Below are 24,774 nucleotides of genomic sequence, written 5' to 3'. Positions count from 1 at the left end.
CTGCCTTCTTTTTTCCTGTGGCTCCTATCTGTCCGAGCTATCTGTTGTTTTTTCTGCAGGGTGGGGGAAAGTGTGCTCAGTCGCTAGGCAACCTGTGCACAGCTAGATGCCTCTGGTGATAGTTAAAGGGAGATCTGGAACTGGACGTAAGGTTTGGGAAAAGAGGAAGTAAGGCTTAATTGGCACATCTGTCAGGGCTTCTCAAACAGGTAGCCTGGATGCTTAAATCTGTTCTTAGAGAGTACAGAGGTAACTCTGATAAGGTACTTTCCTCCATCTGGGGATGGACCTGGCCGGATGCTGCCAATGATGATAATTACAGGGAGGCCTGAACTGGGGTTCTGGCTGAGTATAGCTGTCAGCGCAGAAAGTTATCTAAATATTCCTAGAAGTGGTTAGGTAAGGAGTTAAAGGTCTATAAAGTTAGTAAGGATGTAAGAAAGGAGGGTCCGAGCTAAATTGTGCAAAGCTATTACTTAAGGTCCACCTGACCTAGGTGGTGTCTCCTTGTGGAATTTATCTTAAATCAGGAGACTTGTTATTACTGTTAGTCCTTGAGAGTGAGTGGCTAAGGGAGATATCTGATTCCAGAGAAAGCCTTTCCTGAGGCTTTTCTCCAAATACCTGGAATGTGTATGTCCAGAGAGTGATCAGTCCACACTGTTAGCCCTTCTTAGGGAAAAGTCAATTGGAAAAACTATGAAGGCACACATGATTTTCATGACAGAAGACAGCTGATATATAACAAGCCAAGTAACACCAAAAGCTCCTTGGAATTTGGCATCCTCTGGAGGAAATCCTTGATCCCTCCAGTAGTGACTTTGCCATAACCAGCTGAGTTCTTATGATATATTCCTGCGGCCGCAGCACTGGGGTTACAGGCCTGTGCCACTAAGTTCAATTTATGCAGTATGGAGATTGAACCAAGGGCTTCCTGAACTCCGGGCCAGCGTTCTACCAACTGAGCCACATACATCTCCATCTCCCTTTCCCCTTTGGTTCCTTTTATAGTTTGTTGAATCAGGATCTCTATGTAGCTTAGACCAGCCTTGAACGCAAGAGCCTCCTGTCAGCCTCTGGAACGTCGGGAGAACATGTCTGTGTCATTACATATATATTGCTTCTTTCTCTCTTTTCTTTTGCCTTTTCCTATGTCTCCCTCTCTCTCTTCTCCCTTCCTTTCTCCTTTCCTACCTCTCTCCTCTCTCTCTTTTTTCATCTCAGCAAGGCCTTGTACATGCTGAGCAAGTATTTTACCACTGTACTCTACCCTGACCCATCTTTTATTATTATTATTATTATTATTATTTATCATTACTAGTTATTATTATTATTATTATTATTGTGTATGTGTATATATCTTCATATAAGTGTGGAGAACAAAAGGGTGTTAGATCCCCTAGAGAGCTAGAGTTACAGGCAGCTGTGAGCTGCCTGATGTGGGTGCTGGGAATAGAATTGGACCTTTGCAAAAGCAATATGTGCTCTTAACCACTGCATGGGTTGCATTCTTGTATGGGAACTCACCTTCAGAACTTAACTCGCTTCCAAGTTCCTTCAGACTGTGGGCAGATACCTGCAAGTTCCTGCTAGCAAGAATCCCAACGAAGCTGCTCCTTCCTTCCTTCCTTCCATCCATCCATCCTTTCTCCCATCCATCCATCTATCCAATCATCCATCCATCCATTCTTCCTTCCTTCTTTCCTGCCTGCCTGCTTGCCTTCTTTTCTCTTTCATTTCTTTAACTGCATCTCATTATGTAGCCAAGGATGACCTTGAACTCCTGATCCTCCTGCCTCCACCTCGAAAATGTTGGGCTTGCAGGGATGTGCCATCACACCTAGCTGAGAATTCTTATTTCATGAAGCCTACCATAGACTCCCTTTCTAGTCTCTTTTCGGGATTTTTTTTTATTATTAAGTCAGGACTATCTCTATCTTAATTAACTTGGACTGACCTGATTTAAGAACCTAATTATGCCTCCAACATTCCTCATCACAGCCAGATTCTACTGGCTAGAAGCTTGTCACAGATCCTGTCCATGCTCAAGGAAAGGGACTACAGACTGTCAGGAACATCAGGAATGGGAGCAATGGAGTTCACTCAGGTCTGTCTATCACAGACAGAAATATCCAGACCAGTGTCTCTCTACATAGCCTTGGCTGTCCTGGAACTCACTGTGTAGACCAGGCTGGCCTGTAACTCACAGAGATCCACCCGCCTCTGTTTCCCAAGTGCTGGGATTCAAGGTGGGTGCCACCACACCCTGTAATAAAAATAAAATATTTTAGAAGAAGGAACTGGATAGCCCAGTAGGCAGGGATGGTTTGGGAGTGGTCTGGAAGTTGATGAGGATGGTGAGATAGTCTGTCTCCCTCTCCCTCCCACCCCACCCCCATCCTGGGATGAAACCTAGGGCCCCTCAAGCATGCTAAGCACAGTCTACATCTCCAGCCCCTAATTTTTAGGTCACCCATCTGAGATCAGTAACCAAGATGGGTCACTTGGTACAAGCATGGGCACTAACCAGTTAGTGCCCAATCACATCTTCCCCTTCATCCCAGTGTATCACACAGGACAGCTGTAAAGAGTGTCATTGACCTTGTTCAGAGTCGTTGGTCTGCCTAAGTAGCTGCACTACCCTGTGCCATTATCTGTGATCTCCATGGAGATCCGAAGCTTGCTTTTTTTAGTTCTGTACCAGGCTTTTTCTTTGGAGCCACCAACCAGCTCCCAAATCATGACAGGGAGACTTCGTATTAGTTTTGAATGCTCTGCCTAGCTTAGGCTCATGTCTGGCTAGCTCTTTTAACTTAACTTAACCTGTTTCTCTTCATCTACCTTTTGCCTCAGGGCTTTTTACCTTTCTTTCTGTATGTCCTACTTTTCCTGCTTCTTCCTTGTCTGTCTGGCGGCTGCCTGGCTGCCTGGCCCTGGGCATGTTCCTCTCTCTCCCTGTACTCTTCTTCTCTCCCCTAGATTTCTCCCCCTCCTTATTCTCTCTGCCCAGCAGCCCCACCTATCCCTCTCCTGCCTAGCTATTGGCCATTCAGATTTTTATTAGACCAACCAGGTGCTTTAGACAGACAACACATCTTCTCATAATTAAACAAATGTAGCATAAACAAATGTAACACACCTTTATACAGTTAAAGAAATATTTCACAGCATAAATAAATGTAATACATCTTTGCCCAATTAAAATAATATTCCACAACAGGGCACTTGCTAGCATGTATGAGGCTCTGGCTTCAAATCCTGGCAGTGTAAATAAAAAAAAAAGCACAGATGTTCATTGACTTCAAAAGTGGGACTTCAGTACTCCAATTCCTTCCAAATACCCAGCTTTGCATGGTGATATGTGCCCATGATAGGAATTCAGGAGGCAGAGGCAGGAGTAATGTGAGTTCAAGGCCAGCTCGGACTACATAGTGACCTTGCTCCCCAAAGCCAAAACGAGGACCTTGAGAGAAATCTCAGCACATAAAGGCACTTGTCATCAAGCCTGACAACCTGAGTTCAATCCCCAAGTCCCACGTGGAAGGTGAGAACTGACTCTCACAATTATCCTCTGACTTCTACATGTACTTCATGGTACAGGTGTACACACACACACACACACACACACACACACACACACACACACACGAGAATGTAAAAGTAATTCTTGAGTCTGACCCAATACAAACATGTATGAACAGACTTATTCTGTGTAAACCTTACCATAAACCTGTGAGACATCGATTTTCCTATATTCCTTTCTACTACATCCACAATCTTAGAAGATTCACTGTTCAGTTTGTTTAAATTCACTCTCATTTTTCATCAAATATTGTACATTGTATTAAAAGTCAAACCATATTGCAGGTCCTGTAATAAAGATGTAATCCCCCATCTTCCTCTTCCATTCCCGAGTCTCATTCCCTAGGGCCAACCGCTCTGGGCTGCCTCTTCTGTGTCTGTTCACACTTTCTGAGCATGGTTCTGAACTAAGTGGAGCCTTTCTATCCCAATACTGCTCTGTAAACCTCAGGGTAGGAGAGGACGAGATCACATCTGAAGCCGGTCAAGAGCAGCTCTGTTAGTGTTTCTATGGGACACATCCAGGGACAGGAGACACTTATGTGAAGAGTCAGGGCAGATATTATTCCAGCTCAGCTCAGCCTCTTCCTGAGGGTCTGCAGTAGGACAGGCCCACAGGGTCGAGGAAATTGGCTCAAACCAGTTGCCAAGGCATGCACATAATGTACTTCCTTATGAGTCAACCTGGAGTCTGCCTGAGGGCCTAGCAACAGGTGCTGTCCAGAGTTACTGATCATGTGGAGTCTAACTGAGGGCCTAGCAACAGGTACTGTCAGAGCTCCTGATCGTGCCCAGCCAATGAGGGACAACCACGCAATGTCACTAGATCGGTATACAACCTGAATGCTGGGAAGAGGGTATATAAGGCTTTCCCTGGGGCTGGAGAGATGGCTCAGAGGTTAAGAGCACTGGCTACTCTTCCAGAGGTCCTGAGTTCAATTCCCAGCAACCACATGGTGGCTCACAACCATCTATAATTCAATCTGGTGCCCTCTGAATACATAATAAATAAATTTAAAAAAAAGAAAGATTTAAAAAAAAAATAAGGCTTTTCCCTGTTACTGAATAAAGGAGTCTGCTGTTTGTCTTTCACCTGACTCCTGGGGTCTGTGTCATTGACTCCACACCTTCTCACCCCCTCCCCCAAGGGAGCCATTAGGGCCCAAGTCTTTGTTTTGTCCTCTATAAAATGAAGAAGAGACAAAGATATCAGCAAGCATCCTTGGAGGTGAGATTCAGATGGAGACCATGGACGGAAGATGGCTTGAAGCATGGATGAAATGATGTGAACAGGAAGTATAGATTTAAAGGTAGAATTAACATAGTATGTTTAAGAAGCAATTAAAGAGCCAGGCAGTGAGGGAGAGGCAGGCAGATCTCTGTGAGTTCAAGGCCAGCCTGGTCTACAAAGTGAGTTCCAGGACAGCCATCACTGTCACACAGAGAAACCCTGTCTTGTCTCAAAAAAAAAAACCAAATGACAACAAAACAAAACAACCTCCCAAAATCTTCCACCTTAATACTTTTTATTTTATTTTTGAATGGTCAACCATTCTGGCCCTCCTTTTGTTTGTCCCCTCAATTTGATGTATGGTGTCTTTGGTCTCCCTGGGAGTAGGCTGAGATGTTGAGGCAGCCGGGGCTTGCCAGTACATACTTGAGACCAGTTTAATACAAGTGTACATCTTACAAACAAACAAACAAACAAACAAACAAACAAACCTATTTTAATGCCAGTATGGTGGTACAAGCCTTTAATTTCATCACCCAGGAGACATAGGCAGGTGGATCTCTTTGAGTTCAAGGCCAGCCTGATCTACATAGTGAGTTCCAGGTCAGCTAGGGCTACAAAGTGAGACCCTATCCCAAGAGACAAGGTCTTTGTGTCCAGGTTGGCTTCAAATTTGAAATGTTGCAACAGATGACCTAGAACTTCTGACCCTCCAGCCTCCAGCTCCTGAGTCCTGGCATAATAGTGAGATTACGTGCAAGTACTACCCATGCCTGTTTTTTTTTTTTTTTTTTTTTTGGTTTTTCGAGACAGGGTTTCTCTGTGTAGCTTTGCGCCTTTCCTGGAGCTCACTTGGTAACCCAGGCTGGCCTCGAATTCACAGAGATCCACCTGGCTCTGCCTCCCGAGTGCTGGGATTAAAGGCGTGCGCCACCAACGCCCGGCTTCATGCCTGTTTTTTTCAGTGCTGGGGATCAAACTCAGGGCCTTTGTGTGTACAAGGCAAACACTCTAACCACAGAGCTACATCTCCCACTCTAGGTTTGTTTTAGATGTTGATGTAGGGTCAGCAGCTTAAGAAATCCTAGCCGGAGAGGACAGAATCAGTGGGTCAGCCCTTGTGAATTGCAGGGAAAGGAGAACCAGATTGGAGGAGGGGAAGCCCCCCCCCCCATTGTGGTCAGGTTTTGTCTGGTTCTCTGCAAACCTCGCTGAGAAGCTGCAGGGAAATAAGAGAATGTGGGCCCAGTATGACCAGCATCAATACAAGGTTACAGCTGGTCTTCATGACCTTTTAGCCAGGGCGATCTGCAATCGAAAAAATAATTTCTTTTAGATTTATTTATGTCTGTGACTGTTTTGTCTGCATTTATGTGTGTACATCATGTTTGTGCTCGTGGAGTGCAGAAGAGTGTGTCAGATCCACTGACACTAGAGTTAGGGATGGATGGGTTGTGAGGCATCATGGAGATCCTGGAAACCCAACTCAGGTCCTGTGCAAGAGCAGCAAGTGATCTTAACGGTTGAGCCATCTCTCCTGGCCCTATAACGTCTTTTTTCAACTTTTATTTTAAGATGTGTGTGTTGGCAGGGGGCCATAGGAACCATGTGTGATGAAATCAGAGGGCCATGCTGAGCCAGCTCCTCCTCTCGCCTGACGGGAGGCCCCAGTGACTAGGACTGACCAGTTCAGCAATCACCCAGGCTCACAGCGAGGCCTTGGGTTGGCCCAAGCTAACATCTAACCCATCTAGGACCTGCTGGAGCTCGCGTAGGAACTGGTCCTGTGGAACGATACCTGGAGGATCTCCATGACTGGGGTGGCCTGGGGGAGGGTATTTGAGAGGAGTTTCGGTGAGGATCCAGTGATGATGGTTTACCAGAAACCAGAGGCCTTGAGCCAGACCAATGACTCACTACAATGAACACTTACAAGTAAAGCTGAGTGGACAAGCTATGGGACACAAGGCAGCTCCCAAGGCCACTAGGATGAATGAAGAGGCGTTGGAGAGGCGGGGAAGATGGAGGAGCAAAGAGGGTTGTTTTTGTTTGTTTGTTTGTTTTGTTTTGTTTTTGCTGTTGTTGTTTTTTGTTGGTTTGTTTGCTTGCTTCTTTTGTTTGGTTTGAATTAAAATTTTTAAGAAAAAATTTCTTGGGGGGACTCTGCAGTGGTGAGGGGCAGATATGGGGGGACTGGGAGGTAAGCAGAACTGGGGTACATGATGTGAAATCCCCAAAGAATCAATAAAGAAATTATGTTAAATAAACAAACCAAAAAAAGTGTGTGTGTGTGTGTGTGTGTCTGTCTGTGTGTCTGTTTGTCTGTCACAAGCATGCCCATGCATGTGGAGGTAATAGGAGAGCTTTGGGAGTTGTTTCTCTCTTTCCACAGTGGGTTCTAGGGATTGAAGTCAGGTCTTTAGAATTGGCAGCATGAGCTTTTACTATCTTACAAGCCCTGTCTGTAATTTTTAGCCTTATGTAGTCGATACTGTAACATAATGTAGAAAAAGAATCCAACTCCAGTTCCAGGGGATCCAACGCCCTCTTCTGGGCTCGTTGAGCACTGCATGCACATAATAGGCAGGCAAGACACATAAAATAAAAATAAATAGATCTTTACATTTTTTAATTGGGTTCTGTTGTTTTCAGTTTCCAAGAGATACTTCTTACAGTCTGATAAACATTTTTCCTCATTTATATAGTAACCTGTTCTTGTTTTAAAAAATATAAAATCTTTGGGGCAGCTGGACGTGGTGCGAATGCCTTTAATTCCAGCACTTGGGAGGCAGAGGCAGGTGGATCTCTGTGACTTCCGGGCCAGCCTGATCTACAGAGAGAGTTCCAGGACAGCCAGGGCTGTTACACAGAGAAACCCTGTCTCAAAAAAACAAAACAAAACAAACAAAACAAAACAAAATAATCTTTGAGGCATTAGACAATATTTTCAAAAAAATGTATGTGTATAGGTGTTTTACCTGTATGTGTGTCTGAGCATCATGTACTTGCTTGGTGTCTGAGAAGACCAGAAGAAGAAGTTGTATCTCTTAGAACTGGAGATACAGACAGTTGTGAGCTGTCATGTAAACCAGGGTCCTCTGGAAGAGCAAGTAGTGCTCCTAACTGACCATGTCTCCAGCCTGTAGACCAGTGATTCTCAACCTTCCTAACCCTAAGACCCTTTAATTAATACAGTCCCTCATGTTGTGGTGACCCCCAAGCATAAAATTATTTCATTACTACTTCATAACTGTAATTTTGGCCACTGTTATGAATCGTAATGTAAATATCTGATGTGCAATCCTCAAAGGGGTCGAAAGACACAGGTTAAGAACCACTGCTATCTCTTTAGCCTGACCGGAAGTGGGTGCAGGCAGCTTGGGGTGGCCGCTGCTTGGGATCTTTGCGCGTGTGCGCTCGTTGCTGCTTTCGGGTGGAAAGATGCCAAAGATGCCGGGTCTGGCCGCCGCCAGCCCTGCCCCACCTGAGGCTCAGGAGAAGAAGCTGCTGAAGCCTTGCTGCGTCTGTCCAGAGACCAAAAAGGCACGCGATGTGTGCATCATTGAGAAAGGAGAGAACTCTGTGGACACTTCATCGAGGTCCAGAAGGAATGCATGAGAGCCCTGGGGTTTAATATATGACAGGGTGGCCTACTTTGTGAATGAATAATCCCTGAAGAATGAAGAAGATGGAATATTTTGGAAGTTCTTTGATGAACTTTGACAAGTAGATAAAGTATTTATAATTTACTAAAAAACAAAAAGAAAGAAAGAAAAAAAAAGAACCACTACTATCGATACTAATATTTTATTGTTTGGTTTGTTTTGATGTTTAAAACTTGCTCTTACTGGGCATCTCAGGCTGGCCTTAAACTCAAACTTCCTGTCTTAGCCTCCTGTGTGCTGGGACCACAGCTGCATACAACCACATCTAGCCAGTAGTTCATCCGTAAGCAACAGTGCGTCCATGTCCTTTCATGGACTCTCTTCTGTTGGCTGAATTTTTAAAAATTACATTTATTTACTCATGTGTGTGTCATGGGGGTGGGGTGTGCATGCACAGTGACATGAATGTGGAGTCAAGGATACCTGTGGAACTCAGTCCACTGCTTCCACCATGTGGGTCCCTTATCGGGGACTATGGGGTCCAGCCCCTTGATAGTCTCCTCCCAGGGTCTGGGAAGAATCTACAACCAGCTGATAATTAATCTTTAATGAGAAGAAATGAATCTATGTACACGAAACTCCTTGGTTCATACACTTTATTATTCTGTGATAGTTCCCTCTCTACACAGCTTCTATTCTGCTCTCATGTTTAGCTCCTTTCTTGCCTAATTTCTCTATATTTATCTACTGTCCCCTCTAGGTTCTATCTTAATTCCTTCATCTAGTTCTGTCCCTTCTAGGTTCTCATCTATCTAGTTCTTTCCCCTATCAGCTCCTCTCCCGTCTCCTTCTCTCTCATCTGGCTCTTCCTCATCTTGTTCTTCCCATCTGGCTCTTCCTCATCTTCCATCTCTTTCCTCTAGTCCTCTCTTTTAGCCCTTCAATCTAGTTCTTCCTCATCTCGGCTCGTTCCTCTCAAGTTCTTACCCATCTAGTTCTTCCATTCTCTTTTTTTCTCCTCTCTCTGTCCTCTGCTTTACAGTTATATATCTCCCCAAAATCACAATCCTCCCCTTCACCCAGAACACTCAGCCTGAACTTCCTCAGGCAGTGATTGTCCGCTATCAGGATCAAATGGAGGGTTGATAAGAATTACAAAGAGGGGCACTAGTTGTTAATTACCATTTGCGACCCAAAGGGGAAGTGACTAATGAATTAACTAAAGGCTAAATACTGGTAATATCTAAGAAGAGGGATCTTATGTGCACAACTATAATCTTAAATGTGTTTGGTAAAAGATGTTAAAAATCTATAAGTTGCTAGGTCAATGGGAGAAAATAAAACTGTCTTCTTTTTTCCTGTGGCTCCTATCTGTCCAGGCTGTCTGCCGTTTTTCTGCAGGGTGGGGGAAAGTGTGCTCAGTCTCTAGGCAACCTGTCTACAGGTAGATGCCTCTGGTGATAGTTAAAGGGAGATCTGGAACTGGAGGTAAGATTTGGGAAAGGAGAAGTTAAGCTTAATTAGCACATCCACCAGGCCTTCTCAAACAGGTAGCCTGGAAGCTTAAGTCTGTTCTTAGAGAGTACAGAGGTATCTCTGATAAGGTACTTTCCTCCATCTGGGGATGCACCTGGCTGGATGCTGCCAAAGATGATAATTACAGGGAGGCTTGAACTGGGAGTTCTGGCTGAGCATAGCTGTTAGCACAGAATTTATCTAAATATTCCTAGAAGTGGTTAGGTAAGTAGTTAGAGGTCTATAAAGTTAGTAAGGCTGTAAGAAAGGGGTCTGGGCTAAATTGTGTAAAGCTATTACTTAATGTCTACCTGACCTAGGCGGTGTCCCCTTGTGGAATTTACCTTAAGTCAGGAGACTCGCCTGTGGGTTGTTATCACTGTTAGTCCTCGGAAATTGGGTGACCACCTGGGTGATGTCTCCTTTAGTCCTTGAAAGTGGCTAGGGGAGATATCTGATTCCAGAGAAAGCCTTTCCTAAGGCTGTTCTCCAAATGCCTGGAATGTGTATGTCTAGAGAGTGATCAGTCCACATTGTTAGCCCTTCTTAGGGAAAAATCAATTGGGAAAACTATGAAGGCACACATGATTTTCATAACAGAATACAGCTGATATATAACAAGCCAAGTAACACCAAAAACTCCTTGGGATTTGGCTTCCTCTGGAGGAATTCCCTGATTCCTCCAGGTAGTGACTTTGCCATAACCAGCTGAGTTCTTATGATATTCCTGCGGCCCGCAGCAGTCTCTGAATTCAAACTCAGATCATCAGGCTTGGCAGCAAGCACCTCTACCCACTGAATCACCTCAATCGCCTATTCTTGTTTTCAGCTTCCCTTGGTATCTGAAAGCAAGGGACTGCTTTGATAACTCCTGTTTCACCGTGGTGGGAGCAGGCTTTCAGAAAATACGGGCTTCCTCCAAGGACCTCAATGTGATGTCAGACCGTATAAGCCTTTTCTTGAAGGCTTTTCTTCTCCTCCGTGGGAGTTATTTGGACTTCTTTCTGCCTAGAGATGAACTGACCACCAACTTTCTTTGGGTTGGGTGACCTAAACCCAGACTTCCGGCTGATTATTTATGTATATTCGCAGTGTGTCGGCCACCTCTGCCTCTGCTGTTGACTTGGACTCCTGGGTCAGAAGGTTGACTTGTTCCTACCTTCTCCACGGTAAGAGAAGGTAAATCTACCTGCCCTGCTGGGCCTCTTCAGAACTCCAGCTCTGCAAAGGTAAGGTGACACCACAAACACCCAAGGCCATTTTCTCGAGTCCTTTGGATTTTGTTCGCATTTCTGATTGGTCTTGGCAATGGATTGGCTTCAACGTGAACGTGATCAACTTATGTTAGTGAGACGTGATAGGAGTTCTGCCGAAACCTTCTGAAAAGCCAGGCATGGTGATGCATGCCTGTAATACCAGCAGTCTGGAGCCAAAGGCAAAAATATCCTGAGTTCAAGACTAGCCAGGGCCATATAGAAGATTTCAGGCCAGCCTCAGCTACTCTGTGAGATTTTGTTTTAGAAAACAATAAACAACCCAAGAGTACTGGCTCACACCTGCCACCTCAGCACTGGGAGGCTGAGGTAGAAAGAAGGATCCATGGTTCAAACTCAAGGTCTGCTTGGGTTACAGACCGAGTCCAAGGTCAGCCTGCGGAACTTAGTCTCAAAATACAGAGTAGCAAAGAGGAACTGTTGCCAAGCCTGAGTGTAAGGCCCTGGCTACAATCTCAGTGCGGGGGGTGGGGGTGGGGGTGGGGGGCTGGGGAGGGCGGGTTGCTGCCTGCCTACTGGAAGCAGAGTTGAGGAGGAATGGGGGACCGTGCATAGATGGCCAAGACAAGTCAGTACTACTGCGCAGGGAGCCCAGGAGAGCCAAGTCTGGCCCTGGAGTTAGGCCCCAGGGCATGCTGTGGTCCTCCACTAGGTTCCTGGCTCCAGCTAGAGTTTGCAGGGTGGCCCACAACGCCTCTCTCTCTTCCGTACTGGGCATCTGGAGCGAACTGGGGTGATGGTGATAGAGCTCAGTGGAAGGAAGGTTCGGTAAGAGGCCGAAAGACCCTCGGTTCCCACTCTTCGGAAAGGTCCGGTCCTGCAACCCACCCGGACCCCAAGTGCACTCGCCCCGGGACTCTGCACTGGCGCCAGGCTGGGTTCGCACTCCTCTGCCTGGTCCCCCCCTCCACTCGCTCTCATTTGGTCGGCGCCACTGCATCTTGTGTGTGCCGGGCCCGCCCGCACTGCGGGGAACAGGCGCGGAGCCGCCCTGGGCGCGCAGCGCTTGCCGGCCGTGGCCTGGGACGCGCGGGCGGGCGGGATGGCGCGGCTCCGGGGCCGGTAGCGCGGCAGCCGGCACCGGGGGAAAGCCATGGCCCGGCGGCGACGCCGCGCCTGCATCGCCCTCTTCCTGGTGCTGCTCTTCGCCTTCGGCACGCTGATGGGGCTGCGCACGCTCAAGGCACCGGACGGGCTGCCCGCACTGGGCCCGGGCCCGGAGCTAGCGCCCTTCGAGCGGCGTCCGGAAGGGAATCCCGCGCCCGCCCGCGCCCCGGCCGCCCCCGCCGCCCCTCCGCCGCCGCCTCCGCCGCGCACAGCCGCCCCCCGCGCCTCGCTGGGCCCAGCCGAGGCCGATCCCGCGCCCCGGCAGAGCCTGCGCGTCTACTCCGACCTGCACGCCTTCTATTACTCATGGTACGGCAGTCCGCGGCGCGAGGGCCACTACATTCACTGGGACCACGTCATGGTGCCGCACTGGGACCCCAAGATCTCGGCCAGCTACCCGCGTGGCCGCCACAGCCCTCCAGACGACTTGGGCTCCAGCTTCTACCCGGAGCTGGGGCCCTACAGCTCACGGGACCCCGATGTGCTACGAGAGCACATGACCCAGCTTAAAGAAGCCGCCATCGGTGAGTCCCCCTAGCCAGACTGTCCCCCAGCCTCACCCTTCCTTCCTGAACCTCAGCTCTTCATGTCCCTCCACAGGGGCCCTGGTCCCACTCTCCCGGCCAACCAGACCTCTCACTCTTATCCCGGGGCCTACTGCACACCACTGCCCCTTCCTTCTAATTTCCACTGTACCTTCTGGGCCTGTCTTACCCCAACAACCCTAGGGGTCTACCACAGGGTAAAGCTGGTGTCAGTAAGAAGAGCAGCTTTAAGTATGTTGCCCTTCCAGGTTTCAGGAGAGCGGGGATCCTGGTCCCTCAAGCCCGGGGTTCAAAGGAGAGCCTAGGGAGGCCTCTGCTTTCCCAGCAGGTTCAGGGGAGTGCAGCAGCTGTATGGTTGATCTAGCAGGCTTGAGGGTGGGCACACACATGACAAGGCGGGAGCTTTCATCAAGTGCCCAGCCGGGGGTCCTGGAGAACCTTCTGCATTCTGCTGGCACGGGAGGCTCACCCAGCTTAGATTTTTGTCACTGAATTCTGCTAGCTTTTAATGATACATCTTGTTATACCTCAAGATGGGTTGAGGGAGAGCTGCAAGGTCCAGATCCAGGCTTAGTGTCGAATGCCATAATCCTAGCACTTGGGAGGGTGAGGCAGAAAGATTCCCAGTTTGAAGCCAGCCAGGGTTACAGAGTGGGACGGTATCTCCAAAATAAAAAATGAATGAATGAATGAACAGATAAGGAGGGACTGGGACACACAAAGATAATTGGGGTGCAGGCTAGTCTGTCCAGGCTTGCTTTCTAGACGGGCAGTCCGTCAAGGCAAGTGCTCTCTCCCATGGGAAGCACGACGCTAGAACTTCTTCACAAGGCTTTTCTTCAGGTAGGACCCAAGAGGTAGGATTGTGGCTTCCAGGTGAGTGGGCACGGCCACCCTTTAAGCCTTCCTTTTGCTACCCGATGATGTGCTCACTTCTCAGCGGGTCCCCTTGGCTGCAGAACTTCAGCACTGCTGGCGTGGACAGCTCCGAGGCCAGCTAAGCTCTGGGCCCCAGGTCTGTCCCCAAGAACCTAGCAGAATCCTGGCTCAGGGTTTTCAGGAATCATGCAGGTGGAGATGATTTCTGAGAAGAAAATATCTGCTGATGGGGGCGGGGGGGGGGGGGACGGGGCACACTGTGTACCACTGAAGGGGCTTCTGTATTGTTTAGGAGTCTTGGTTCTTTCCTGGTACCCACCTGGCATGGCTGATGATAACGGGGAGCCCTCAGATGATCTGGTCCCTGCCATTCTGGACACTGCCCATCAGTACAACATCCAGGTGAGTTCAAAAGGTCACACAGGTGCTCATTCTGGAGAATGCCCCTTCTCTGCCATCCAGTTAGTGCTGGGTGGCTGAGGCTGACAGGAACGTAAGTGTGGTATTGGGAGAGGGTCTAGCAGGCTGCACTGTGTTAACTGTTACCATTTTTAATTTTGAGAAAACTAAATAGGGGACAAATGGAAGACTACAAATATCTTTTTTTATATTTACTTGTATTTTTAAAGTTTTGTATGTGTGTGTGGATATGCACAGGTGTGTGCAGATGCCTGCGGAGGCCAGGGGCATTGGATCCCCATGGAGTTAGTTGTGAGTCACGCGACATGGGTGCCGGGAACCCAGGTCCTTTGGAAGAGTAGCCAGTGCTCTTAACTGAGGAGGCATCATCTCTCCATTTCTTAAGTAACATAGGTTAGGTTGGAGACACTTGGTCCTGGATCCTGGGCAGGCAAGAACCAAATGGACCTGCAGACGGAATTCTAGACTGCACTCTGTAGTGGAGGATGGTGCTAGGCCTCAGCAAGCAGGTTCCCCTTCGGAGTGGAAGGCTATGTGTGTGGCCATTCTTCTCAAACACCTCAATAGAGGAAGTCAGTTCCTACATCCGGTAAAAGAAGAAAAATGACAGAGAATCCCCCTTGCCTTCCCGAGGTCACCGCTGGCAGGTTTAACAGATGGTGGCACATTTTCCATTGGCAGAGAATAGGCACATGACTCATGGTGTTCATGACTGGAGCTGACCGAGGTAGAAAACTGAGCACCATCCTGCGGTGACCCCAGAATGATTCTTGGATGCCCTGTTGTGGGACACAGACAAACTCTCACCCTTCATTTTGACCTGAAGGGCAGTGGCAGCCTTCCTTGTGCCCATCCTTGCCAGGCTTTCTCGAACTCGGCCCCTCCCTACAAGCCATGGCTGGGGGCATTAAGCTCTCTGTGTTGTGCTTCTCCTGAATAGTCACCTGATCTGCAACTCCTCTGTTTGACAGGTGGCCTTCCATATCCAACCTTACAAGGGCCGGGATGACATCACTGTCCATGACAACATCAAGTACATCATTGACACGTAAGATGGGACTCTAGATGGAAGTAGAGATAGAAGGGACGGAGGGCCAGGTCAGGCAAGACAGGGTGGAATATATGAATTCCCAGCAGTTGTTGAGGGTCCTGGGAACTGAGTTTCAGGTCCAGTTCTGGGGCCCTGAGTCTTGTTTTAGTACGCAGGTGCTTCATACATACTTGCAGTCACTGAAAAACTGTTCAGTGCCGACGCATACAGCTATTATCTTTAGCAAAGTTTCTACTTTATACTTATAGTCTAATGGTTGATGGTGCAGCAGAGCTCCCGAACCAAGAAGTGAGAAACCACAGCAATCTATAGTATGAAAAAAAACCAATAAAAAGCAAAGTGAAGTTTTGTGTTAAGGATGTGCCCAAGAAGTTTTTGTTTTTCCTTTTTATGGTTCTGGAGATCAAACCCAGGGTCCTTTGTATGGGAAGCTTGAGCATGAGCAGGTATCTTATGTCCCAGCTCTCATGGAATTCTTTAGACTGGTGGTGACATGTACTTCCCCTAGAGGACTTGTCCTGTGTGCTGACATCTAGAGGCTGACTCTTGCTTTCCATGTGTGCATAAAGTTAGTGGCCACCTGTCAGCTGAGAGAGCTCTCACCAAGAACCAAACTTGTTAGGCACTTTGATTGTGGACGCCACAGTTCCCAGAACTGAGATATGAATATGGTTGTTAAGCTAAAAGGAATGAGTGAGCCTAGAATTCTGTTGTTTTTGAGGCAGGGTCTCATATAGTTTAGACTGGCCTTGAGCTCTTATGAAGCTGCCCTGAACTCCTTCCTAGTCTTCTGTCCTTAGCATCTCAAGTGCTGAGGCCACATGCATGCACCATCATGTCTGAGGCTCTGGATTCAATCCCCAACAAGGTTTTTTTATTCTTTTATTTATATGTATGTATGTGTCTGTATGTACCCAGAGGCCACAAGAGGAAGCTGGAGTTACAGGCATGTTACAAGTTGCCTAATGAAAGTGCTGGGAACAGAACTCTCCAGCACAATAGTTCTTTTAAAAAGTATATTTAAAAGTAATTTTAAATATCATATTCACTCTTTCTACTCTTCTCCCTAACTCCCCCCAGATCCATCATGCATCCCTGTCTCCATACTGTTTTTTAAAATAAGTCAGCTCAAGGCTAACAGGTCTACTTACTGAGCTCCAGGCCACATAGTGAGACCCTGTCTCAAATAGTAAAACAATAATGGTAAGTTAGTTCTGCAAAGATCTGGAGAAAAGGAGAAGATTCTCGGCAGAGAGAGAATTGGCAGATGGAATGTCCTAAGATGGGGCAAGTACACATAAAGGTTGGTAGAAAGGTCAGGGAGTAGTCTGGTGAGTAGTGGCAGGAATGAAAATAGGTAAGTTCAGATCACACAGGGGCATCCTTACAGGTCACAGTAAGGAGTGGTCAGATCAGATTCTATAGGAAGGCACCAATTAGGAGATTGCTGCCCCAATCCAGACGAAGATGTGGTGGCCTGGCTCGGGAGAAGAGGCTTAGAGATGGATGACAGGTCAAAGAGGGCTGGGAAGGGAGGCAGGTTAATACTTGAAGGTGTAAGTTCAACAAGTAACCTGCTGAATCCTAGACTGTGAGCACAGGAAAAAAGATCTCCCCCATGGCTGATCTTTCGACTGTGCTGGCTTCTCACAACCAACTCAAGCCTCTCCCTCCTGCTCCTCAGGTACGGCTCCCATGGTGCATTTTACCGTTATAAGAACAGCATGGGCAAGAGCCTCCCACTCTTTTATGTCTACGACTCCTATCTGACATCCCCTGAGGCCTGGGCCCACCTCCTGACACAAAACGGGCCCCACTCGATCCGCAACACTCCCTATGACGGGGTCTTTATAGCGCTGCTGGTGGAGGAGGGCCACACCCATGATATCCTTGCAGCAGGATTCGATGGAATGTACACCTACTTTGCCTCCAATGGCTTCTCCTTTGGCTCCTCCCATCAGAACTGGAAAGCTGTGAAGAACTTCTGTGATACCAACAACCTGATGTTCATCCCTAGTGTGGGGCCTGGGTACATTGACACCAGCATCCGGCCCTGGAACAACCACAATACTCGGAACAGGGTCAACGGCAAGTACTATGAGACAGCCCTGCAGGCGGCCCTGACTGTGAGGCCTGAGATCGTCTCCATTACCTCTTTCAATGAGTGGCATGAGGGCACGCAGATCGAGAAGGCTGTTCCCAAGAAGACGCCAACTCGCCTCTATTTGGACTACTTGCCTCACCAGCCCGGCCTGTATCTAGAGCTGACCCGCCGCTGGGCAGAGCACTTCGTCAAGGAAAAGGAGCAGTGGCTGATGTGAGGGGCAGTACTCAAACCTCATTAGGTCACCAAGCTGGTTCAGCTGAGGATATAGGCACACACTAGTCCCAAGTAGCAACTGGGTGCTTGTGGGTGGGCCAACTAACTCATGTAGAACAGAGCCTGGCCCTTGGACTGGTGGTGCTGGGGTGATGAAGCAAGGCTTGATGGAGGAGGCTGGCAGGAGGCTGCACACGGCTCAGGGCAGCTCCACATCCTTTAGCTTGCAGCTGCGGCAGGCTATGTAGTGGAGTTGCCAGCCACTGTGCTTAAAAGGGTCTCAGGGTTCTGAGCTAGCATGCACCTTACTTCCTTTGGACAGCCTACAAATCCTCAGGCACCTTCCCACATCTTCTTGCTGAATACAGGGAACTGTATTCGGCACTTCTACAAGGGGACTTTGTTTAAGGTCCTTCCAGGAGATGCCTGCCCCATTATCAGGAAATACTGCGCATCCACACTCTTACTAAGCACCTTCCTTACTGTCGGGTACTGGGGCATGTGGTCAAGGCTCCTCCTGAGGCTTACGGGATCTTGCTTTGGTGTAGCCATGGAGCTGGCACCTTGGCTGTTCTGCCCTTCTTTGCAGCTACACCCAGGCCTGGTGTTCAGCTATTTTCCTCCAAGAAAATACCTCTGTGCTCCAGAGCCTTTCCCAGATGAACAGAGCTGCAGAGGACCAGGTCACTCCCCCTTCAGCTGTCTAGGCTGGGGAGGCCACCCACTAGGGCCACTTTCAGGGCTACTGTGATTTGTATTAAATAGAAGTATTTGCCAGTACACATTCCTCTTGCAGCCCTCATAACTGCTGACCTCTAGGTCAGTCTGTGACAAATTAGTGTATGGCTGGGCTGGCTACTTTTAGCACAATGGAGATGGGTTTGCTTAAATGATGATGGGTTTGCTTTATGTAAGATTTCTAGAGGGACGTTAACAAGCCAGTACTTATTTATAAACAAACTAATGCTAATTGCAAGGATCCTTGTTAAAGTAAGACCAATGGAACATTTTTCAGCAAGATTCTCAAAACACACTTGAAAATGTTCACCGGAACCACTACTGGTTTACAGGCTAAGGCTGAGCCACGACTCTGGAAAATGGTAGCAAGTGGGGGAGGATGAGGTGGAATACAAGTCATTTCAAGGACAACCAGCCCACTGACCGACTAAACCCTGCCTGACAGATGAGCAGGGCTGGCCACCCAGCCTGTAGCTTAGTTGGGAGGGCTGGATCTAAGCAGCGCTAATTTCATCTCCTGCACACAGAGCTTGGATGCAGCAAGGCCAACAGGAAGGAACAGGCATCCTCAAAGAGACTTGACTCAGCTCTTCTGAAGGCTAATCTACATCAACAGCCATAATGCACATATACACCTTGACCTAAAATCCTACCCTAAGGAAATAGCTCAAAAGAAAAATAAACCATTGACAACTGTTTGCAGCAGCATTTTTTAATAATAAAGAAAAATACAGCTTAAATACTCAAAAATAATTATGTAGACTACTTGGCACACCTATGAACAAAGAGAAAAGGCTTCTGAGGAAACAGTGAAGCTAAATAGATTACACAAAGAACTATATGATTTAATTTATCAATAAATAAGAAAGTCACTGGCCGAAAACAGTCAAGATTTTCTTTTCCAGTATTATTTCACATGGGACCCCCTAGGATAACTTCCCTAAAATGACCCCTCTCTGGTACCCAGGAAAGCTGTCTTGGGCTCCTTGACTTTCCTGCATTGGTCCTGAGACTTCTAGACTGCACTAGTGCTTCTAGCTGGCCTGACACGAAGTGCCACTGTCTCCAGAAACAACTCTTAGTACAGTCTAGTTCTGCACTCAATTTACTGTCAACTTAGAAAGTGAGGCCTTAAAATAATAAGGTTGCTCTAAGAATGTTCATACCTTCGTTCAATTTTTGGTTGATATATGATTCTACAAGGCTCAACCTGCAGCTTCTGGCCTACAGTGTTCGGAGAGATGTTCCCTAAAAAGCCAGGCTACCGGTGTAGCTCCAGGAGCCTCTGCCAATGAGGCCTTGCCAACCAGTTAGCAGACACATAGTATCCAGCATGGTCCTTGGGTCCTCCCAAGTTTCATGAACAGGACCCCTGAGAAGGAAGCAGCCCATATTTCTGTTGGAGGATGGCTGTAGTGGTTTCCAGGGCACTGAGGAAGACACAGAAGGCAGTTACAGTCTGCCCACTAACGATTACTATCCCATGCTCTGTTCATCAAACTTGATGAATCCTAAAAAATCAGCCATCTCAGCAAATTTAGTCCCAGCCCACTGCCCACCTCCATATGGTGGCCCTCAGTGCCCCCAACCAAGGCAAGATGGGAATGAACTCTGCCCATCAAAGCTTCCGTTTCTCCAACCTCCTTCACATATCCCAGTGGCACAGGAAAGAACCTTACCAGCCCGGGCGAATAATGGCAAACTTTCCAGGCTCAGATAAGTCAACCACAGTAGAGCCGAGGCGGCACTCAGGGCTCTGACTATCCCCAATTGGCCCGCCATCAATGACCAAGGACAAGTGAGGCCAGAGGTCTTGGAACTCCTGAAAAGAGGGAAAAGAAGGGTATGGCCATATTGTCACCCTGCACACATGGCTCACATTTAAATCCAGGCATTTCCTCTAAGCAGAAGAGAAACCTCTTAGTTATGCTCAGCTGTGTCAAAGGAACAATTAATACCCAGTCTGCAGCTGGCTTAGGTAGGCACTCCAAGTTACATCGGTCATAAAGAAAACCTTAATGTACCAAAAGGAAATCCTAATACTACAGGGGCTGTGGAGGCCTAGGTCCAATAAGTGGCACACTGGGGTATGAGCCCAGAGATGGGCTTTAACCCTGGACTTTCTATCATATCTATGTGATGCATGAAACTGCTTCATCTAAGTTCCTAAAGGGAGAGGGCCAGCCGAGGTGACTAAGAGTCTTTCCAGCTCTAGCAGCCAGATCCTAGAACTCAATGGAAGTCAAGAGGGTGGACTTTGCAAACACACCACCCGCAGTACTCAGTCCTTGGGTTGTACTGTTAAATGAGCTAGTCTTTCTGTCCTCAGTGAAGAGTCTCCAGTGCATTTAAGCCAGGGTCTTGGTGACAGGGGAATCATAAATACCGGTTACCAATAAAACAATGACTGTGCTGGCCCAGGGTTGTTAACAAGGTAAGAACTTACCCCTCTCCTCTGGTAACACCCCCACCCTGCTCCATACTGGTACAGCTACCAAGAGCAAATAAAGCAGGCACTACATTTCCAAGGCCCCTTCACTTAACTGTAACTAATTTAAATAGAACAACAGACAGTAAAGTTTCTTTATGCTCATTTGTTCTAAACCACATAGCCAAGACAGGATTATGATGATTTTATCTCAGGCCTACCTGGCAAGCAGAGATAAGACAATAAGGTCAGGAGTCAAAAATTGGGTGAAGCCAGGTGGGCTGTTATAGATCCAAAAATGGGGAGGCCTGAAGACCCTGAGTTCAAGAGCACCTTGAGTTACAGTATTAAGACCCTGCCGTGAGCCTTTAATTCCAGCACTCAGGAAGCAGAAGCAGTTCAAAGCCAGTCTGTTCTATATAAGGAGTTCCAGGGCTACATAGTTAAGACCCTATCTCAACCTCCCACCACCCAGTCCCTGCCACACACACATATAAAAGAACTGGCAAAAAGTTGGGACTGTCACTTAATGGTTTTGTGACAGAAAAGTGAACTAATGTTTTAGTATCCCAAGTTCTCAGCACTGTTATCAAGTCTCTGACAGCTACAGCTACTCCCTTCACAAGGCTGTCTTTACTTTCTATAATCCTTTCTTTCTTTTTTAAAGATAGGGTCATTCTAAGAAGTTCTAGAACTCGCTCTGTAGACCAGGCTGGCCTCGAACTCACAAGAGATTGGCCTGCCTCTGCCCCCGAAGTGCTGGGATTAAAGGTGTGAGCCCCCCCCCCCAGCATCTCTTTAATCTATTATTATATATACAAAGAATACACCTGTTCTTCCCTGGCTTCTCAAGATAAAACATTCCAACACTTAAAAAAAAGTTTCTGGGGGCTGGAGAGATGGCTCAGCAGTTAAGAGAACTGGTTGCTGTTCCAGAGGACCAAGGTTCAATTCCCAGCACCCACAAGGCAGCTCACAACTGTCTGTAACTCCAGTTTTAATCTGACACCCTCACATAGACATACATACAGGTAAAACACCAATGCACATAAAATAAAATAAAAAAAAATCGTTAAAGAAAAAAAAAAAAGAAAGCCAGAGGCAGGCAGATTTCTATGAGTTCGAGATCAACCTGGTCTACAGAGTGAGTTCCAGAACAGCCAGGGCTACACAGAGAAACCCGTCTTGAAAAAACAAACACACAAACAAACCCCAGATTTTCTTGTCTTGGCCTCCTAGTGCTGGCATTACAAGTATGCCCTACCTGCCCCCTTCAAGACTCCTTCACTTGGATGCCCTCCTCTAAACCATGCCAAATAGGTAGTAGCTTTCTCACTGCTGAACCAAAGGCCCAAATTTCTGCCAGGCAATTCCAGGGCAGCGTCAGCCTTACTGGTTCTGAGGAAACAGTTGTTTAGCCTGCTGGGGCCAATTCTCACCTCAACACTCAGGGAGCTGGCCTGGGAGCTGAGATTGGCACTGGTGAGTGCAAGTGGTCCCCCAAACATTTGGGCCAAGTCCTGCATGAAGGCATGGTTGGGAATCCGGATGCCAACAAGCTGTGAAGGAAGAGGAAAAGGGAATGAATGGGAGGAAGGTTTCAAGGGCTGAAGAAGTCTGATTCAGACCACAGGGAAAACCGAGTGACTCACAGGAGTAAAGGGGTTCAGGTCTTTGTTGAGCTCCTCGGAGCGCTGCATCACCAGGGTCACTGGTCCTGGCAACAGGTCCTCCAGGAGCTCCTTGGGTACGCTCACCTGGCAGTACCTGGCGGCAAAAGAGCACAAATCCAAGCCCTATCACCCTGGTGGACCTTTCCTGGACTGCAGGCAGATGCATGAAAGGGGTCCTTTGGGTGGACTCCCAACCTCCTCTTCCTCAGAGCTCGGGCACAAGGCAGGACTCCAGAGAAGGACCCCGGGCTTAAAGTCCACACGCCTGTCTTGGAGACAATCACCACAGGTTGGGACAACACAACCTCCAACCGTTTTATCATCTGGAAGACACTCTTTCTAAATCGTCACTGTGATGCCTTCTTCCCCGCGGGCTTCCCCGCCGCACATCACCACGGCACCCAGAGAACAGTGCCACGCTGGCCTAATTCGGCGCTGCGACCAATGAGTGGCACTGTCGATCGGGGAGCCTGGCACGCGTTAAGCGCTCCCGACATATTTCCAGTTCCGGATTCCTCGGTGAGCCAGGACAAGCCCCTCCCGCCCTCGGCGCCTCAGTCTCCCAAGCCTGTCACCGGAAACCCCTCCCGCGGTGCCGCCCCCAGCGGGGCCGGGTCGGGGCGGCCTCACCTGTAGACGTCGGCCACGCGGCCCAGGCACACGGCCAGCGGCTTGGCCTCACTGCGGCCCTTGAGGCGATACACGCAGCCCAGGGCCGCCGAGCAGCTCGCCGAGCAGGCCAGACCATACAGCGTGTCGGTCGGGACCGCCACCACGGCGCCGGCGCGCAGCTCGGCCACGGCGGCCCGCAGCGCCTCGGTCCAACCGGAGCGCTCGGGGCTTGCGGCCTGCACGGCCCCGCTCCCCGGAAGCCGCAACAGCCGGGCCCCCGGGACTGCCGGAGCGGGCGCGGGCGGACGTAGAAGGAGGCAGCTGCGGCCAGAGCCCGCCGGCCCGTCGCTCAGCCCCATGCCGGCCGCCACCGCGGCCCTCAGCCCCGCACACGGACGCGCAGTAGACATCCGCCCAGACCCGCTTCCGGGAGGAAGTGACGCACGCGATCAGCTTCCGGCCCCCGAGGCTCGGCCCCGCCTCCGCGCCGGGCAGCTTAAAGGGAACGCGACCCCCAGGCGACTTGAAGGAGACCGGTGGGGACGGGGCGGGGCGCAGCTTAGCGGAGCCCTCGCGCGGCGCCGGGGCGGGGGCGGCCGGCAGGGGGGGTGGTGGTCGGGCGGCGATGGAGTGGGGCCCGGGCGCAGGCTGGTCACGGGGGTGAGAGCGGGCCCGCGGGGCGGGGGGCTGGGGCCGCGACCTCGCGTCGCCCAGCGCCGGCCCTGACGCCGTCTCTCTCCCCGGCAGGGAGGCTGCCGGCGTGGACCGTGGGAAGGCGGGGCTGGGGCTCGGCGGGAGGCCACCCCCGCAGCCGCCCCGGGATGAGCGCGCCCAGCAGCTGCTGGACGCCGTGGAGCAGCGGCAGCGGCAGCTCCTGGACACCATCGCCGCCTGCGAGGAGATGCTGCGGCAGCTTGGCCGCCGGCGTCCGGAGCCGGCTGGTGGCGGGGTCAGTGCCCACTCCGGGCTGGGCCTGGGGAGGTGGGGTGTGCCCACTGACTACACTGGCCAAACTCGCCCCCGCCCCAGAAGGGGGGTGGAAGAGCACCCCCCACCGCTCTACACTTAACCTTCTTTGATCTGGGGGAGGTTTTGAAAAAGTATGGTATTGTCGAGATGCCAAGTGGACTTAACCTTGCAGGGCCTAACTAAGGCCTTTCCTCCCAGACTCATCTCCCTCCACCCCCCCACCCCTTCTGTTCCAACTAGAACGGTTCAGCCAAGTCCGGAGCGCCGCCCCAGCCCGCTGTATCTGCCAGAGGTGGCCTTCCAAAGGATGCTGGCGATGGAGCTGCGGAGCCTTGACCATTTCCTAGCCGGGCACCCTGACTTCTGTCCCTTTCCAGGGCCGGTGGCTGGACTCTGACCAACTCCCCTCACTAAAGGGGCCAGTCTTCACTGGCAGTTGCTGGTACTTGGCCCTCAGCCTGGGATGGCAACTTTGCAAGCAGCTGGGTTCACTCCCACATCGGTCCTGGCTGAAGGCAGTACTGTGTTTGGAAATGTAGCCAACGAATACCCAGTCTTGAGTACTCGGATTCGGGCAGGCCAGCAGTGCTGGCCAGAGTGGTCTGGCCTGCTTTGGGGGTTCCAGGTGGTATTACTTGTTCATTTCATGCTTTGGGGGCTATCAGCCCCACAAAACACTTCAGCAGAGTCTTGATTAAAAGGAAACCTGTAGACAACTGGTGATGGACCTTTCCTTTCTGTCCCCCCTCCAAGACTTGATGGCTGGGGAGTGGGGAGTTGGGAGAGAATGTCAACCAGGAACAAGGATGGGAAGTAATGCACAGG

At 49.4% G+C, this 24,774-nt stretch overlaps 3 protein-coding genes and 1 pseudogene across 4 annotated transcripts; 3 read left to right on the top strand and 1 right to left on the bottom strand.

Annotated features, from left to right (window-relative positions):
• Nucleotides 1-8,139: 8,139 nt before the first annotated feature.
• Nucleotides 8,140-8,548, top strand: LOC114704317 (annotated as a pseudogene).
• Nucleotides 8,549-12,210: 3,662 nt separating this feature from the next.
• On the top strand, nt 12,211-18,965 carry Maneal (mannosidase endo-alpha like). 2 transcript variants are annotated; one of them, XM_028885468.2, is made up of 4 exons: nt 12,211-12,838; nt 14,031-14,140; nt 15,130-15,206; nt 16,894-18,965. In XM_028885468.2, the coding sequence occupies exons 1-4, from the start codon at nt 12,301-12,303 to the stop codon at nt 17,528-17,530; spliced, it is 1,362 nt and encodes a 453-aa protein (XP_028741301.1). In that variant the 5' UTR covers nt 12,211-12,300; the 3' UTR covers nt 17,531-18,965. The 2 variants fall into 2 exon arrangements, with proteins under 2 accessions (XP_028741301.1, XP_028741302.1); XM_028885469.2 differs by lacking the exons at nt 12,211-12,838; nt 15,130-15,206 and having other exon boundaries at nt 14,070-14,140.
• Nucleotides 18,964-23,412, bottom strand: Yrdc (yrdC N6-threonylcarbamoyltransferase domain containing). The gene is made up of 5 exons (XM_028885470.2): nt 22,999-23,412; nt 22,348-22,462; nt 22,135-22,254; nt 19,947-20,089; nt 18,964-19,697 (listed from the first exon to the last, which is right to left on the bottom strand). The coding sequence occupies exons 1-5, from the start codon at nt 23,388-23,390 to the stop codon at nt 19,625-19,627; spliced, it is 843 nt and encodes a 280-aa protein (XP_028741303.1). The 5' UTR covers nt 23,391-23,412; the 3' UTR covers nt 18,964-19,624.
• On the top strand, nt 23,002-24,666 carry C2H1orf122 (chromosome 2 C1orf122 homolog). Its single transcript, XM_028885471.2, has 3 exons — nt 23,002-23,640; nt 23,728-23,929; nt 24,190-24,666. The coding sequence occupies exons 1-3, from the start codon at nt 23,606-23,608 to the stop codon at nt 24,283-24,285; spliced, it is 333 nt and encodes a 110-aa protein (XP_028741304.1). The 5' UTR covers nt 23,002-23,605; the 3' UTR covers nt 24,286-24,666.
• The last annotated feature ends 108 nt before the right edge of the window (nt 24,667-24,774 follow it).

Source organism: Peromyscus leucopus, chromosome 2 (assembly GCF_004664715.2).
Source record: "Peromyscus leucopus breed LL Stock chromosome 2, UCI_PerLeu_2.1, whole genome shotgun sequence".
Lineage (NCBI taxonomy): Eukaryota > Metazoa > Chordata > Mammalia > Rodentia > Cricetidae > Peromyscus > Peromyscus leucopus.
This window is presented reverse-complemented; position numbering and strand designations above follow the sequence as displayed.

Bases quoted from the DNA above. Each gene is read 5' to 3' on its own strand.
- Maneal (XM_028885468.2), top strand. From the start codon at position 12,301: ATGGCCCGGCGGCGACGCCGCGCCTGCATCGCCCTCTTCCTGGTGCTG. The intron at 12,839-14,030 runs GTGAGTCCCCCT...TGTATTGTTTAG, and splicing joins GCTTAAAGAAGCCGCCATCG to GAGTCTTGGTTCTTTCCTGG. The intron at 15,207-16,893 runs GTAAGATGGGAC...CCTGCTCCTCAG, and splicing joins ATCAAGTACATCATTGACAC to GTACGGCTCCCATGGTGCAT.
- Yrdc (XM_028885470.2), bottom strand. From the start codon at position 23,390: ATGTCTACTGCGCGTCCGTGTGCGGGGCTGAGGGCCGCGGTGGCGGCC. The intron at 22,463-22,998 runs GTGAGGCCGCCC...TTTTGCCGCCAG, and splicing joins CGCGTGGCCGACGTCTACAG to GTACTGCCAGGTGAGCGTAC. The intron at 20,090-22,134 runs GTGAGAATTGGC...CCCTCTTTTCAG, and splicing joins CCAGCTCCCTGAGTGTTGAG to GAGTTCCAAGACCTCTGGCC.
- C2H1orf122 (XM_028885471.2), top strand. From the start codon at position 23,606: ATGGAGTGGGGCCCGGGCGCAGGCTGGTCACGGGG. The intron at 23,641-23,727 runs GTGAGAGCGGGC...TCTCCCCGGCAG, and splicing joins GGCGCAGGCTGGTCACGGGG to GGAGGCTGCCGGCGTGGACC. The intron at 23,930-24,189 runs GTCAGTGCCCAC...TGTTCCAACTAG, and splicing joins CGGAGCCGGCTGGTGGCGGG to AACGGTTCAGCCAAGTCCGG.